A 17994-nucleotide genomic window follows, 5' to 3' on the forward strand; every position below is an offset into this window, starting at 1 on the left:
CCTCTTCGTTTTTTTTTTTTATCCAATCGTTATTTCTCTATTGTTATGAAGGCGTTCAGAGCTTGTGGCAATATACGCGTTTCCCCCAAGAAAATAAATAAACGTCGCCTGTTGCTGTGCCAGAGCGTAACATTGTAAATTGTAAGTTTGGTTAATTGATTTTTGAGGAAAGGAAATGGCCCAGTATCTGCCTCACATATCCCGGCGGACATCTAAACCACGCCGTAAGGGAAGGGAGGAAGGTGGGAGTGAAAGAACAAACAGAGAAAGAGGCGCCGTTGTGGAGGTCGCCGGAATAATTTTAACTACCTGGTTACGTCGCACAGCACACGGGCGCCTTTTGCGTTTCGCCTCCATCGAAACGCCGCCGCCGCGTCATTCGAACCCGGGTACTCCGGCTCGGTAGACGAGCGCCTTAACCACTGACCACCGCGGCGGGTCGTGACATTGTGCCGCGTTCAGCACCGCATTTTCACGACTACCACGTACGACGTTCGGGCTCTTCCTTCTTTTCTTCTCTCAGTCCCTCCTTTATCCATTCCCCTACGGCGCAGTTCGGCTGACCACCGAGATATGTGAGACAGGTACTGCGCCGTTTCCTTTCCCAGAAAACCAACCAACGGACGACGTTCGGCATATTTATTTGCCTGCAACACGTCGCTAGCCCATAAGTGCCCTGAAATCGATTCATACTATGTTATTTGGCTTACACTTTCACCGATGTGTTCTCTGCGCAGGGCGCTGGAGAAGAATCTGTCTGGCATGAGCATGCTGGAAGTTGGCATTTTGACAGGCTTCAAGCTCAACGAGAGTGACCTAGATAAGGTACGCATTGCTTCCTAGACTATTCCCCACGGGGCATGTGAAAAAATGCCTAGCAGTGTACTCACGTGGACGTGTGCAGCTATGACATGAAAAAAAAAATTAAAAGAAAAGCATCGACTTCAGCACAACTGTTCCAATGGGCCGTTTATGCAACGCCTCGTCACGCTCTCGTCCCCAGAAATGTGCGTCGTGAGCAGATGTCAATATGACGGGCCGTTTTTTTTTTATAGTGTTTTAAAAGGATGGTGTTTGAAAATTGTAACCATATGCAGAATCTCTCCGTAACTTTGAATAGCACGCAACGCCAAGTGTTCTTGTCAGTGGCCAACATGCAGTGGGTGGCAACCACACTAAGGTATTTGGGCGTGCTATTACATTTTATTAGTAGAGCCCGACGTACAAATGAAGGCTACCTGAATAACTACGCGAGAAAGCAAGTAAGACTCAAAGGGTTTCGTGTAAAAGTCATATTTTGTTTGTAGTTAACGAGTTATGAAACGCATAATAAGTGTTTCCATCGTCTTTAATCAACTAACGTGCAAAAGCTGACCCGCGTGTCTGCCTCGTTTATCTGATAATCAGTATGATAAAAGACGAACCCATACGAACCTTATCATGCTGGACCATCCGAAACGGAAGTCCCAGCTTCTCCCAACTATTTGCCATATTCAGACAACCGCTTTTTTTATGTTTACGCAACAGAGAATAAACCTCCTTGCGAAAGATTTTTCGACAGGTTAGCTGAGTCTCTACCAAGATCTGCCGCGTCGCCAGATCATATCGCGGGAAGGGTTTGTGGGTACAATTAAGAACGATGTTGTTGGAGTATATAATCTTATGGAAACCAGTTTTATGCCTTTTTTTTTTTTGCCATAGTAACTACAAAATAGTTGTACAAAAGTACTATTCCCGATGTTCTCTCCGTGCGCTGCACGGCAGCACGAGCATGTTCTCGTTGCTTGTGATACTTGCGATACTTGTGATGCTTGTGATACTTGGAGCAAGATTTTTCTTTTTCAAGCTTCGCACGAGAAGATTAGATGTTCAGACGCAAGTACAAGGTAATGGACAAACCAAAGATGATCGAACACATCTTCTTGGCGCACTTAAGTGGCGTGTTCTGTAAGGGTATTTTATCGAAGAACCTTATAAAATTAACTGAACGCACTTTTACGCCCACTGAATCGCTTCTAGCGGTGCCTAAAATGACGGACGCCATGTTGTTACATACGTTTGTACTGCCGGCGCTCTGTATAGTATCCCGCGAATGCGCGTGGTGTCGAATCCGGCAGATGTGACGCGTCCAGCCCGATTGTTTTCCCCGAGTTTAAAGCAGTTTTTGCAGCTGTGCAAGAAACACCGTCTACAGTCGAAACGGCTGCACTGTGACCTGGCAGTTACATCTTACATCAGCCTACGTATCCAGCGGTGTCATTTTGTTTTGTGTGTGTTGTGTCGTTGTCACTCCTTGCATTCATGCTCTCTATTACTTTTTCATGTGTGAATGAAGTCAATAAAAAAGAAAGTATTGGTCGTTGCGTAGTAATTAGAAAGCCGGCCCGACAATCTCGGGCTCCCTGTTTCAATCATAGGTGCCTACCAATCCCTTTCGTATTTTTTGGTTTTTTTTTTTTTAATAGGTAGAGACCTTTCGGTGCGTATACGCGCAGTCGTCCACACACCTCTCTATAGAGCACTCGTACGGCGCACCAGGGAGCACATTTGCGTCATTTACGAGTGGCGTACTGTTCGAAACCCGGCCTTATTGTGCGTGCACATTCCCGTGTATCCTAATTCCTCTTGTTTTTAAAAGCTGTGCATAAATTCATAACATAGCGCGCCGCTCGAGTGCTCCAGACAAGTGTGTGGACGACTGTATGTTGAACGCTTTCGCTGGTGCCGTGCTGAGAGCAAAGCGGTGTTCAAATTAACGAAGGAACTCTTTGCGCCCATAGAAAGAAACGTGTAAGAACCAAAATACAAGGCACGTGAACATGGTGAAATGGGCTCACACAGTTATTCACGGATAAGTCGACAGCACACAACAACCCGCAGACGTACGGAAGCTACAGCAGTCGGCTAAGCCACGTGAAAGGTTTCGCGCTGCTCCAAAATTTTAGGCGCTTCTAAGATTTTGTTAGGACACATACTGGCACGCTGTACGTGCACAGCGGCGTTCCTTTCTGAGTGCACAGAGCTTTGGCCTCTGTGTCAGGTATTCGCGATACCCTTGAACAGGTGTTATACGTGGGAGTACTGGGCGCCAAACATGTTGTCATTACAATTTCTCTACCTCGTGCTTAGCAAGCACACTGTACTAGCGGATCTTCTCATTTCCTATAATGAACTGCTTGTGTATACAACGCTTAATTTTGTTCCATCATTATCGGCGTAACTACCCACGGCGAGACATAGGCCTTTCGTGTATACTCCTACTCAACCCTGTCCTGTGCCAAAACTTGTATACGATCCGTCTCGATTTCTCCATCCGAATGACCCAAAACCCACTAGCCCAAAAGCAAGATTTGTTGATAATTTATATACAATGCCTAAATTTGGCTGATGTGCAACCATTATAACAGAGTGGCTGACGATGATAGGAAGCTCTAACTGCATTTTCACGGCGTTAGAATGAACATTAGGGGACGTAAACTTCGGTCCTTCACCTCTCACCATGACCTTCAGTGTTTAAATGACGGCTCCCCAACCTATATTCGAGGGACAACTTACAGCAGCTGCCTTGACTTGGCTTTCGTTTCTCGATGCCTTATCAGCAACGTCCGGTGGTTTTTGGATATTGAAACCCGCGGCAGTGACCATATCCCTATATATCTGATCATTACTGGCCTTTCCACATGCACCTCTGCCACATACATGCGGCGCATCGATTGGTCAGTGTTTCAAGCACTTATGGAAGATGCTTGCAGAGAAGGTTCATCCGCTAGTTTTGAAGGAAAAATTAAGGAGGCCACGGAAAACGCGACATGGTTATTCACCCCAATTACAAAGTACACGGAATTCGATGTGGAATTGCAGCGCCTGCGATCACTGCAACGGACGCCAGAGCGCAGGTACCGACGCACAAAGTCGAGTCTTGACCTCATAGATGCGAGGCGCATGCAAAAGAAAATTCAGCGTAGAATTCAAGCCCTCTAGGCACAACGTTGGAGGTCATTCTGTGAAACGCTTGATCCACGCAAACCTTTGTCACGCATCTGGAACGTCGTTCGTGGCCTTCGAACATCCCCAAACCCGCTGCACCATTTCAAGTCTCTTACACTCTTCCAACGACGTGGCGAGGCCGAGATAGCAGAGAATTTCTGCGCTAGGGCAGCACGACCATCGACCCCATCTGCAACGCTGCGTTGCAGCGATTTTTCCGGTTCTCGGGATTCTCGGATGGACCTCCCCTTCTCCATGGAGGAAATTGACGCCGCGCCGGCTTGTTGCAGACGGTCATCATCGCCGGGACCCGACGGCGTGCCATACACTTCACTTAATTACAAACCTTGGACAAGAAGCTAGGCGTGTCCTTTTGGAGTATTACAACAAATCATAGAATGAGGGCACAGTTCCCGAGGAGTGAAAGTCCAAGCGTCTAGTTCCGCTCCTGAAACCAGGGAAATCGCCTCTTGACCTGGCATCATACCGTCCAATTTCGCTGGCTAGTTGCGTTGCCAAAGTACTAGGAAGTATGGTACTCGTACGCATTGAGTGGTACCTGGAGCGCTACCGCATATATCCGGCTATTATGTCTGGGTTTCGACGTGGACGCTCTTCAAATGACAACGCGGTCGACCTGGTGCCATTCGTCCAGCGCCAAAAACATTTGAAGCGCTTGACCATGGCATTGTTCCTGGATATAAATGGCGCATATGACAATGTAACTCACGAGGTATTTTGGGCGCTCTGGAAGCTGCCGAGCTTGGTGGTCGCGTTTTCTGCTGGATACGCAGTTATTTATCCAACAGATCTCTCTTTGTGCAGACAGAGGATGGCCCAACATCTTCTCATTTCACTTCTGGAGTGCTCAGCCCGACGCTGTTCAACCTTACACTTCTCGGGCTTGTCGATATACTACCACAGTCGGTGCAACTCTCAATCCATGCGGATGACATCTGTATCTAGGCAGCCGGAGTTACCCGCCCACAAGTTCGAGCTAGACTTCAAAAGGCGTCAAGTATTCTTGCGGCCTACCTTCACCAGCAAGGACTACAGATTTCAACCGAGAAGTGCTCGCTTGTTGCCTTTACACGCAAGAACATGTCTGCTTATACCGTATGCATAAATGGCACAGCAATACCCTACGTAAAGAGCCATCGGTTTCTGGGAGCAATCATCGACCGAAATCTATCTTGGACCCCTCATGTCTCGTACATGAAGAAGAGACTGACAGCGATCTCTCATGTTCTCGCCTTTCTTGGCGGAAAGTCGTGGGGAGCGTCGGTGCGGTCGATGACGCAGCTCTACAACGCCTTATTTATGGGATTTCTTGGCTACAGCCCCCCTCCACTTGGAAACATTCGAAAAACAAACATACGAAGTCTGCAAAGCGTTCAAGCTCAACCTCTCCGGACTTGCTTAGGAGTTCCGAAATGTGCCTCTGCGGCCGCAACTGTACTCATCGCCCAGGAGCATCCAATCCCTACCTACCAACGCTTGACGCACTGAGGGCACATTTCCGACACATATCCCAGGTTCCCTCTCACCATCTTGTCAGTCTACCTATAACTAGGCCGCGCACATCGTTTACAGACATCATCGATGCACATCGTGCCATTCTGCCGTCTCAGTTTGCACCTGCCTCTAAACCGTCCTTGCCACATTGGAGCCTGCACAATCCCCGTGTGCTTCTTTCAATACCTGGCATCAGGAAGAAGATCGACTTATCGCCGATATAACTTAAACAAATCACTCTTATTTCCATGAGCACCATGAAAACCGGGTGCATGTCTACACCGACGGCTCAGTGAACCCTGTCAGTTCTTCGGGCTCCGTGGTCATCCACTCAAGGACTACAGAAATTAGAGTTAGGATAGCTCACCACACTTCTTCGACGGGTGCAGAACTCACCGCTCTTCGTGTCGCCATTGAACACATCAATCAGCAGCGCCCTCAGCAGTGGTCTATTTTCACCGATTCCAAAGCTGCCCTCCGAGGCTTACAAGCTGCTCTTCGCTGTGGAGCCCATGAACAACTGGTCGCAGAAAGTCCACAGCTACATTACTCTGCCATCAACAAAGGACATGACATTTCTGCCAATGGCTACCGGGGCACAGCGGCATAGCAGACAATCACCGCGCTGATGAGGTCGCGCGAACTGCTCACCACGACGGCGATTTTTTGTCGATCCCCATTTCGAGATCAGACGCAGCGGGCAGGCTTCGCGCAATTGCGCGGGACATCACGCTTGCCGCGTAGAACTCCGGCCAATTTTCCAATTCACGTTTAAAATCCTTGGACCCAGATCAGAAACTTCGGCTTCCATCCGGCCTACCACGACGTGCAGAAACTTCTCTGTGTCGCCTCTGGCTTGATGTAGCTTTCACCAACCATTAATCTTTCTTAATCGGAATGACTGATAGCCCTGCATGTGCCATCTGCGGGTATGACGACACTATAACCAACATTCTTTGTGACTGCCCTGCCTACAGCGACGAAAGGCAGTCTCTCAGCTGTGCGCTGGAGCATCTAGATCCACGCCTACTGACGTAAATGGAGATTCTCGGCCACTGGCCGCGGCGATCGTTGGCAGTGAAGGCCTCCAAGGCATGCTCCGCTTCTTGCGAACTTCTGGCCTGAATGATAGGCTGTGGCTTCAACAAGCATTGACTTTTCAGAGTGACTTCAATTTTCTCCAACTCTCTTCTCTCTTTCATTTTTTTATCCCCTCAATCCTTTCCCCCCGTGTAGGGTAGCAAACCGATTATTCTTTCGGTTAACCTCCCTGCCTTTCCTCTTCTACCTCCTCCTCCTCCTCCCGAAGCCAGGAACACTAAGCTCCGAATGAGTGTCATTGTCGAAGCGAAAATGGTTCGCGAGCAAAAATTCAGCACAATTAGTTGTTGAGCTAATCAACAAATTTTAGCGCTATAAATAATTAATATTTGGATTAATTTACTTAATTCGTTTTGGTTTCCAGCTAGTTACAGACAACAAAGTGAGTCTGTACGAGGTCAATCAGAAGGAACGGAAGGTGGACTTCTACCTACCAACCTTACCAGAGGACAGACACGAGTGCATCCAGTTCCGCCTTCATCAGGAGTTCAGCGTTGGCAGATTGCAGTCAGCGTCCGTCAAGGCCTACTCCTATTACAATCCTGGTGAGCAAAGCTGTTCACTGAAGCTACTGTTGCACATCACAGCAGCCAAAGCACTGGTTGTTTTTGGACCGATCCGACATATATAAGAAATGTTTTGCGGATAAGGTTTTCTGTGTAGCACTGTGTGCGCTTAGCAAGAATAGCGCTATGCGGCCCATATACGGAAGCCTGGGTTTTTTAAGCTTTCTTCCCGAATTTAAGTACATAATTCCTGCTGGTTTTAAGTACAAAAGTCCCACAATTCCTGCTGGTTTTAGGTACAAAATTCCCACTCACGATTCGTTGTATCTGCTGCATGACATTGCTTCGTTTCCGTTTATGTTATCTCTTTCCAGCGCTGTGTATAAGAGATGTGACACGCACGTAAGAAAAAATTAACGGAGACTAATATCCCTCTATTGCGCAAGAAAAACAACTTGGGCAGACGAGGAATTTGCTGCACTGCTGGGTAGAAAAATAATAATAATGAGATCTTGTTTTTCAGTAGATTATTGTACCCGAACGCGAGCTGTATTAGCCGATGCTACGCGGGCCGACATTTTGTGACATACTGTCATAATTCAACTTTGTTTCGGCATAAAGTAACTCGTTTTCTTGCATTGATAACAACAGGCGTGACGCAACATGCAGTGGCGGTACCCAGATCAGAAGGCTTAAATGGCGGGTGCGCAACTAATTCTGCCATCAACGGACTGGTTTTTGTAAACATCTCTGCACAGTGAGCGGTTTTATTGCCACCAGACCTAAAAGCTTCACACTTTCAGGGCAAGCCAGTTTTCTTTCGTTATCGTTGTTTTAAGATAAGTGAGATTTTTTGTCTGGTGTTAAGCGCAACTGCGTAGCATTTTGATGTCGTAACCATTGCTTTACGCCAACAGTGGCTCCCTCATTTGTCGCCCAGAAATAACCTGTACAGAATTCTACTCACTGAACAACACCAGCCCCCTGCTGAAGATTGATTGCGAGGGACCCAGGAAAGAGCACTCCGACATATGTAAATGCTTGGAAGGTAAGCTGGGACTCCTTTTATTGTACTTCTACTGTCACGGCTGCGTCTGATGTGTATAGTATGTCACTACTGCACACTTCGGGTTTCACATAATGCCTTGGTATGGAAAGTTTAACGTCCCGAAGCGACACGTGTGCTATGAGGGACCGTATAGTGACGGGCCTCGGGTTAATTAAGATCAGCCTGGCGTTCTTTAACGTGCGCTGAGATTGGACAGCTCACTTTAATTTTTGTAATTCACTTGCACTGAAACATGGCCACCACGTCGGGAATCGAACCCGCGACCTTGGTGTCCGTAGCCGAATGCCAAAAGGCACTGAACCACTGCGGCGGGTACTCCCTCGAAGTTTGGGCGCTCTCTGCCCGTGCGGGACGACGACACCGGCGGCTGTCGCAGGAAAAAGGCACGGAATGAAAAATATGAGCGTGGAAAGTCATTGTGGGCAGGCGACCTATGTCACTTGAAAAGCAGGCGTTGACGGGCGCACATGCTGGTGGTGGTCCCTCGCGGCGCGGAATGCAAATTGTTCGGGCGTTGGTCCAATGTACAATGGGGAGCAGTATGCACCACCAAGTGCTTTTTTCTACACAGCCGTCGAATCCATGATGAAAGACTTCTTGGTAAAACAAGCACACCAGGTGAGGCGAGTGTTCCTAGGAGATGCATTTCCAGCCACAGCATGCCACCTAGGACATGAGCGGCTTCCGTCTCCTCCGTGAATTCCTGTCGTTCTGTGACACTGTCGCTTCACGGCTGCGCGAGGACCTTCTACTTCTCGATATTTAGCCCCATGGCAGAAGTTAATCTGTCGTCTTAGCTAAGTCTTGTTAAAGCCGCGTAGTACTTAATGTACGCCGTGCCTGGATACAGCTGCGTGATAAACCTGCGTACGCCTTATGTTTAAAATAATTCATGTATTAGGTTCAGGGCCACATAGGCCTATGGTTTTTCAGTTTTTGTGGTCAGCGGTGATCTGAATAAAAAATGTGGGCACAGTAATTTGTTTTCCTTTATATTGAACATAAAAAGTGTACTGCGTATTTTTTTTGATGCCCACAGTGTATTACTGTCTGCAAATTTTTGAAATGCCGTTTGGATGTGTCGTTCAATTTTTAGGGCAATTCCCCGAGTTGCAGTAGATTTGTTATAAGACAGTAATTGCTCATTATCATCCACCCAAGCGCAGCTGTACGGTGAAAGAGGAAAGGTATAAACGGCTTTCACAGAAACTTCCAAGTTGAAAGAAAACTTCGTCCTGTGCGTGGTTGACCATTTCGTATTTTTAATCACAGTGTATTATCTCGTCCGGCGATAAAAAATCTAGTCATTATTAGCCAGTCTAGCCGTATAAACGAAGTCAAATACGACTATCCTTAAGGCTATCATAATATTCATTCGTAACTCTCTGAGGATTCTTGCCGTTTAATTTTTAAAAAATACAATGCAAAACTAAAAACAAATCTAAAAAAGAAAAACAGCTATGACACTTCCACACAGGACGAGGCGCAATCGCGACTGTTAATTCCTAATCGAAGAACAGCTATGAAAAAAATTACAAGAAGATATGCTCAACCGCAAACTGGGGAAAAGAGGCAGGACAAACCGACAAAAACTAATTTACCTTTTTGTATTGAGGATTTACACGTAAATCAGGAGTTATCAGGAAACGACTTCAGGTTCTGTGAGGTGTATGGAAGTTACAGAAATATTTCACAAATATTTAATACATTTAGCAAAACAATTAGCACTGCGCGAATGTTACGACTGTGCTTTAAAATTTCTTTAAATTATTACTGCCATTGCCTTGAGCTCTTCATTGCTGCATTGATACTAATGCTACGTTTTCTCGCGCAGGAGGTTGCCCATCCGCAAATTTCAAAGACATCTTTACAAAAGACGAAAAGAACCAGGCTCTGAACATGACAGCATGTCGAGAGGAGTTGCGGTACTACGCCTGCGAAGAAGTGGATTTCGGTACGCTTCCGGCATAACTCTAAATGAGTGCATCAAGGAACACATTTCGGTTGCGACAGACTGGACCACAAGCTGGTCGCACCACATGAATGTGTCATTCTCAGTGCTACTCAAGCTGTTGAGTTAAGTTTCCGATGAGGTTTTGGCTATTCGCTTCCTTTCGCTTTGCGCATGTCCAAATTTTTTGGACAAAAATTTTAATTACTGGAATATTGCAAGATACTCTTATGGAAATATTGAAAGCAATGGTAAGTTCTTGAGATGCATAGCAAATTTTTTGTTTGAAATTTTTCCATCGCTCGCATCGCGCAGTTAAGGCTTTCGTTAAAAAAAAAACCAATGCGGAACGTTTTTGTCGATATCAAAAACGTTAATAGAAAAATTATGCAATCCTGCCAATCAGAGATCTGCGGATATATTGGTTTTTGCAGCGAAATCTTACAGTACATGAAAAAATTGCGATTTTACACTCTTTCTCGTTTAAAAATGCTTGCTTACATTATTTCTGGGTGTGAATCACATGAAAACAGTTAACCGTTTTAGGAAGGCACACTGCATGACTTCGTGCTGAAAATAAAGGTGCCATTCGTTTGTGGTTTGGCTGAAAACGGTCATACCATGCGCCTACCCGTTGCGAAGGGTATGGCCGCGTCATCGTATTCATCGGAGGAGAGGTGGGAAAGGTGTAGTACACATGTCACCCTTTCTACCTCATGGAAGTTGAAAAGTCTGACAAATTTTTTGAGTGCCGCCCTCCCCTTTTGCAGTGTGGCTTGGTGTGGCCAACGAAAAAAGTCACGGAAGAGATGGATTCATTTCAGTGCCGTTCCACATTACAGAAGTCCTTAAGCCAGGTAAGCTCAGTAGTGTCTCCGCTTACTTTTGTGCTTCTTTCATTACTTCGTCCGGTGGCAGTGATGCTACCACTTGTGTTGGTCAATTGGCATCCGCGAATCGGCATCCACCGTGAGATTCTCATACCCTTCGCCAGTCGTCACTGTAAGGTGAACATAGCAGTAAGGCCCCATAAGATTCATCGTACAAACTCCGATACTTTGATATCCGCCCTGCATTTTGTCTTAGAGGGTACTATCATCTCGCAGTGCGACACATTTACCGGTGAACATACGCAGCTGCAGTTTTTAGTCATGCGTTGACTTCTGGCGTTTTAACAAGTGTTCCAGAAGCGGCGCTCACTACCAAATAATTTCATCGCGTTGCTTACCTTATGTTGCTTATATTGGCAACAGAGGGAGACAGGCGATCAATTTCTATGGAAGCGTTGCATATTGTTCGCTATCATTTTTAGCTGCGTAATTTAGGAGAACTTTTATTGTGAGTAAAGCAAATCATTATGTGAAATCGAATGTTTCCGCTCGTTGCATGAGACAGCTGCTCAGGTATCTATTTCAAAGCTGTGAAAATGGAATGAACTATATCAGTAAGGCCAAATATTGTGCCAGAAAATTTCCTGCCTCTAATAAGCCCCAACAAATGGCAATCACAGGTCATTTTTTTTCCACTGCGGGAATTGAGACGCGTCTTCGCCTAGTGTATTCGTACCAGCGGCGATGAGCATGATTTTGCTTTTGGACTATAACAGTTACATTAGGTTATAAAATGTAAATATACTGCACTGTACCTTTAGAGCGCCTTCTCTTCCAAGGATGCATCACTATTTAATAGTCTCCACCAACAGCGACTCACTTCAGCCAGCAGCGCGCTGCTGGAGGAATAATGGCATCTATTGTCAACGCTAAGCGCACACTGCACTGGTGACCTCTACGTAGGACACGCACCGCGTTTTCGTCATATGTTCGCTCGTCTTGGGAAACAGGCGGGAGTCTGATGGTGGAAGGTACGGACTGTAAGGCAGGTGAGATGAAGAGCCAAAAGTCCAGTGAGGGGTATAAGGTCTCGGCTGTATAGTGCTTGAGGAGAAGCAGCCAGGAGTCCGGTGGTGCAACGTCCTCCCTATAAGGCGGGTGAGAGGAAGCAGCCCGGAGTCTGATTTTCAAGGTCCGGGCAAAAAGGCGGTGAGAGGAAAGAGCCCGATGTGCGGTGGTGCAATGTCAGGGATTTTCTGCGGGCGAGCGGAACAGCCAAAAGTCCGCAGGTTAATGGCAGGGCTATAAGGCGGATAAAGGAACACGGCCAGGAGTCCAGTGGTGCAGACCCCTGGCTTTAAGACCGGCTATAAGAAACAGCAAGGAGATCGGAGGTACAATCATCATCATCAGCCTGACTACACCCACTGCAGGGCAAGGGCCTCTCCCATGTCTCTCCAATTAACCCGGTCCTTCGCCAGTTGCGGCCACCGTATTCCCGCAAATTTCTTAATCTCATCCGCCCACCTAACTTTCTGCCGTCCCCTGCTACGTTTACTACGTTTGCTACGTTTACGGAGGTACAATGTCCAGACTTTAATAAGAAAAAAGGAAGCAGTCATGATTCTGTTGGTGGAAGGCCCGGGCAACGGCGGGTTGCAGACAAACATCCAGGGAGTTGCAAGGTATGGACTCTAAGGCTGGTCACGGGAAACAGCCGGGAAAACGGTGTTCAAAGTACGGGCTATAAGGTGGATGAGAGGAAAGAGCCAAGCGTCCAGGGGTAGAACGTAAAGGTTTTCAGGCAAGTCAGAGGAAAGAGCCAGGAGTCCGGTGGAGCAATGTTGGCTCTAAGGTTGGTGAGGAAAAACTGTCAGGATTCTGGTTTAGCTAGGTCTGGGCTGCAAGGAGGTTGAAAGAAACAGCCGGGAGTTTGGATACTCAAGGCTCCGGCTGCAATGCGAGGGAGCGGAATCTGGCAGAAGTTCAGTGGGGCAACGTCCCGGTTCTAAGGCGGACAAGGGGAACCGCCACAATTCCGGTGACGCAAGTTCCGGGCTGTAATGTAGGTGAGCTAAAAGCTATAGCTATAGGTGTATAGGCCCGTAGGTGAGCTATAGGTCTCAGCTATAAGGCGGGTGAGAGTAGAGAGCGAGAGTTCCGATGATGGAAGGTCCAGGCTGTCAGGCGGGTGAGTTGTGTTGTGTTTGAAGGCACATAAGCAACTAAGACTTTCATGCGCCAAGCGCAAGTAAGGCGAGTCAGAGGAACAGCCAGGTAGGAAGTGTTGGAAGGACCGTGCTTTATTGCGAACTAGAGGAAGAGTGAGGAGTCTGGCAGTGAAAGATCCGGGTTATAAGATGGGTGACAGTAAACAACCAGGAGTTCAGTGGTTACAGTTGCGGGCTATAAGGCAGGTGACAGGAAAGGGCAAGGAGACTGGTGGAGGAAGGTCCGGGGTCTAAGGCTGGTCAGAGAAGACAGCCAGGGGTCCGGTGGTGCAAGGTGTGGGCTGTAAGTGGGGTGGAGAAAAATCGCTGGAAGTTCAGTTGTTCAAGGCCCGGGCTGTAATGCAAGTAAGAGATATCTACTAGAAATCTCGTGGTGTAAGTTCCTGTCTGCAATGTGGGTGAGTAGACCAGTCGTGGTCCGGTGATTCGAAATTCCGACTCTAAGGCGGGTCGGGGGGAACATCAAGTGATACGGTGTGTAAGGTCTGGGATTTAATGCGGATCAAGGAAACAGCCAGGAGTGTGGTGGCTGAAGGTATGAGCTATAAGGCAGGTTAGAAAAACAGCCAGATGTCTTATGGTTTAAGTTCCGGGATGTAAAGGGGGTTCCAGGAGAACAGCCAGTCGAAAGGTCCTCGCTGCAAGGAGGGTGAGAACAAACCACCGGAGTCCAGTTGAGCGGAACAGTCTTGAGTCCGGTAATAATACTTCTAGGATGAAAGCTGGAGAGGGGAACCAACCGGAAGCCGGGCTTTCAAAGTTCGGGCCGAGAGGTAAGTGATGAAAATAGCCAAGGATCTGATGATGCCAGGTCAAGGCTGTCATCTGATGATGCCAGATCCCGTGATTGAAGGTTCGGGATACAAACCGGAGCCAGCAGTCTGGTGGTGCAAGGTACGCGCTGTAATTCAAGTGAGGGAAAACTGCGAGGAGGCTAGGGATTGAAGATTTCGATTCGGCTAAGGCGGATGTAAAGAAACAGCCAGTACTCCGGTTTTCAAGTTTCGTGTTGTAATTCGAGATGGGGTAAATAACCAGCGGTCCGATGGTGCAAGGTATTGGTCGTAAGACAGGAGAGGTCCGGGCTTTAAAGCGGTTGTGTGAAAACAGGCTGGAGTACGGTGATTCAAGGCCCGGGCTGCGATGAGGATGAGGAGACCAGCCTATAGGCAGCGTTGATGCAAGGTCTGGGCTATAAGGCGGCTGAGAGGAACGAGCCCGGAGTCGAGTTGGGCAATGTCCGGGCATTAAGATGGGTGAAAGTAAATTGCCAGGCGTCCGGCGGTACAGGTTCTGGGTTGTATTACGGTTAGCGGAAAATAGCCAGGATTCGGTTGTGGAAGGACCGGGCTGTAATGCGGTTGCAGTAATGTAAAGCCGAGCGGCAGCTCCGGCGTGGAGTTGGTCTGCCGACTTGTGTGGGGCTGAACGTCTTAGTTTCGAATGACTGTACCTTTCGCATACCAACTGTGCCCACCCTTGCGCGCGATTTAACTTGGTGTCACCACAGCAAGCTGGGCTAGCCGCCACGCCGTAGTCCAAAAACTCAACCAGCTCATATAAGTGTCTTAAAAGGAGTCTGCGACCCTTTTTCCAGCTGATCGCTCGTCTTGAACCTGTCAAGATGAAAGGAGTTGATATTTCAGGGCTCCTTGGACGATCGCTTAGTCTCTGAATGATAATGACTAGCGCACTACTAATATAAAGAGAGGATACGTCGGAGAAAGTCATCCGCCTCGCAACGAAACGGAAAATTTTGTGGTCAGAGACGTGAACCGGCTTGTTTCACTCCGTCCGTCAGCTGACGAAAGACCAATCTGTAACACAATTTGCTGAAACTGAGCCTATCGTCAATGACGTGATGCACTATTCTGAGCGACATGCCAACTGTGTGTGCGATAATTATGTGTTTAATGCGACGACCCCCATCAGTCAGTGCGGCAACGTGTTGCGCCAACTCTAGGGTGGACTTAGTGGAAGCGGACGTTCACTACGCTCCTTGTCTGCCAGGCTTCACGTGGCAAGGCTGTCAGCATGCACAGTCCACGCACACACTCTGGCCAAGCTAATCTCAACGCGAAAGCTGTCTTACAAAACTAGTCATTAGACAAAAGAAAGTTATAAGTAGAATAACTACCACAGTCATAAATTTGATCACGGGAGAAAGCTTTAACCGTGCGTTATGAAAATCCAGACTCTTCAGGAGCCCACTATGCTCAGCGCGTGCGGTTCGTGAATATACTGACTCGTCTGTTTCCAATTGTAATCCCTTTAGCCGTCGCGTTGAGCTCTAAACACTGAGCTGAGATTATGGGTACCAGCCTCAGTATGGCAAGGCTTGGTGTTACCTCAGTGTTGGAGCCTCTGGTAACACGACCCTAGCACGATGAAGGCCATTTTGAAGTTTTTCATGCACAGGGCTTGTATGCTCCTTGTTAAAACCTTGAGCGTAGCTGTGAGCGCATGACATTTCACGTGACTGTGCACCACTCTATTCTTGTCTTTCTCATATGGATTTTCTTTCATGCTGCATGCATAATTTTCATGAAAGGATGTTTTCTCCAGATTGTTCTTTGTTCATGTTGGCTGACATTTCTCCTTCCTGCCTTGATGTCAGCGGAGCGTCGCGTGGAGGAGAAAGTGGCCGGAGAGAAGAAATTTCAAATTCTCGTTTGAACATAACAGCTTTTGGTTCTATCAAGGATTTAAAAAGCTGCAACCCAAGAAGGAAAACTTATTAAGCGCTCTTTGATCAAGGCATGTTGCATACCGGCCTCAATGCTTAGCATGCTGGGCTCACTAGCACTCAAGTACTCTTTACGCATGCAGGAAGAGAGTCAGACGAAGAAGCTCTCCGCGGAACGATCCGAACCATCAAGGCACGCGAGCACTGCGATTCCTTCAAACTGGAAAAAAGCAAGGCCTACATCATCATGGGAATGGACGCCACGTACAAGGAGGATGAGGATAAAGAGTAAGTTGAACGACGCCCAACCTTTTCGACACATGGGGGTACAGGATTGCCTCAATGTAGTCTGGTCATAGCACTGAGGGCGGAAGTGTCGCGGATTTCAGCCAGCGGGCGCACCATGGTAACCGCGATGTTTTGGCTAGACTTAACGCATTTGTTCGAGAACTGCTCGGCGGTGTCATCTGCTGGCAAGCATCGCGCGTAGCCAGAGAGCATAAGCATAGCGAGCATAGAGAGCATAGAGAGCATTCTTCCTGTGTTTTGTCTTTATAATTACAGGTTGATGCTGTGCTATAAAGGTTTTGTAAAGTTTGGCATTGATTACATAATTCATCTGGCAAAACTCCAAAAAAACACAAATATTCGTCAGACCCGACATAAAGAAATGTGGTTTGTACACACCCCGAGAACCTCATATGATGAACAATCTCTGCCTTATACATTACCTTCGCTGTTAAACTTACTAGACCGACAAAATTTTGATCCCTCCAGAAACCGAAACTGTCGCATTAAACGTTTTTGTCAACTTATTCATTTGCAAGACTAAACCATGCCTTCCTATTCGCCTAATTTTGTTCACCACTGTTGCTTATGTGTGTCGATTTATCTGTATTACCGTTTGTTGCTTCTCCGATTGATTGCCGTCTTGTTTCATTCTGTATTACCCGTTGCTTTGTGATATTTTTTCATTTTTTTTTGTGTGTAAGACTGGCCGTCATCCTGCTGTCATGCCAACTAACAAGGGGTCGGGACCTCGTCAAGCTGTTCGAGCTTTTAGTCCCGTACTCCTCCTTTTTTAAGGAAATAAAATGAATGATTGAATGATTGATTGATAATATAGCTCGGACACCAAAAGCACTGAATTTCGTTCGTACCGCGCATCTGCACGTTCGCGATCAGGGACAGCTCAATTCCAACATTATAGCGATGTGAAATAGACCTTGCTTTCCCCAGCAGCTGTTCAATTTCAAATCCTGGGTTTGCTTTTGAGATATTATCCAAGTTTCAGAAAAGTTCGCGCTTGGTGACTTTTATCGAGAACCGAGAGTAAGGACGGTAAAACTGCAACGCGGCACCATCGTTGCATGAGTTTCCACACCCGCGGTAACGAAACAACATTTCACAAATAAACCCCGTTCTTCGTGCGCGGTATATAGTAAAACAAAGGGAGCAGGGGAGTCGCTGTGCGTCCAAGTTAAATATATACAACGAAATACCTCACACGAATTTTCAGTTAAATAAGGTTTCGCTAAACCTACCGGCGAAATTCTGATCAGTCTATAATGCACATTACTTTCAGTTGAACCCATTTCAGCACGCTACGCCTTTCAGCTCAGTGGCCATTTCTCGAAGCATTAACGTACTATTTTCTGTACAGAATGCATTACTACGGCAGTCTTTCAGAAAGTTTAGTGCGCGGAACTTTGGAAAATGCAAATCTGAAAATCCACAGGAGATGTGAGGCTTCCCACCGCCATACTTTCCCCTTGGGAAGCCTCTAGCTTCCATACTTACCGCAGTTCAGTATAGCCACATCATAGACTTTATTAGCACTACCTAGAAGAAAAAGTTTCGCCAGCGTTCAACACGTTTCTTAAAGAGCACCTCATCCACCAAGGGAATGACGGGAAGATGAGGTTTCGTATTTTTCTTGGCTAGTGCTGGCCCGAAAACGGAGATTTGCCTCGGAATTGTAGCTACGAGGTGATGCTCTTGTCTGTCAGAAAAAAAAAAATATTTTTGTTGTGCCTAGTCAGCCATAGGACGCACAACAGTTGGCGGCATGGTGGCTCGTAAATCAACGGGTTGCAGTTAAGCAAGTAAAAATTTCTG

General features: G+C 47.1%; 1 protein-coding gene across 1 annotated transcript in view; it reads left to right on the forward strand.

Annotated features, from left to right (window-relative positions):
- The window catches only part of LOC149341316 (complement C3-like), a 120124-nt gene that overhangs the window by 96456 nt on the left and 5674 nt on the right, over positions 1-17994 (forward strand). Inside the window, exons 31-36 of the mRNA XM_089542847.1 lie at positions 738-825; positions 6968-7148; positions 8050-8157; positions 10013-10132; positions 10900-10986; positions 16020-16164. Of these exons, the coding sequence (XP_089398973.1) occupies positions 738-825; positions 6968-7148; positions 8050-8157; positions 10013-10132; positions 10900-10986; positions 16020-16164 (729 nt within the window). The remainder of the gene's footprint in view (positions 1-737; positions 826-6967; positions 7149-8049; positions 8158-10012; positions 10133-10899; positions 10987-16019; positions 16165-17994) is intronic.

Source organism: Amblyomma mixtum, chromosome 5, assembly GCF_055824585.1.
Source record: "Amblyomma mixtum isolate Tamu chromosome 5, ASM5582458v1, whole genome shotgun sequence".
Taxonomy (NCBI): domain Eukaryota; kingdom Metazoa; phylum Arthropoda; class Arachnida; order Ixodida; family Ixodidae; genus Amblyomma; species Amblyomma mixtum.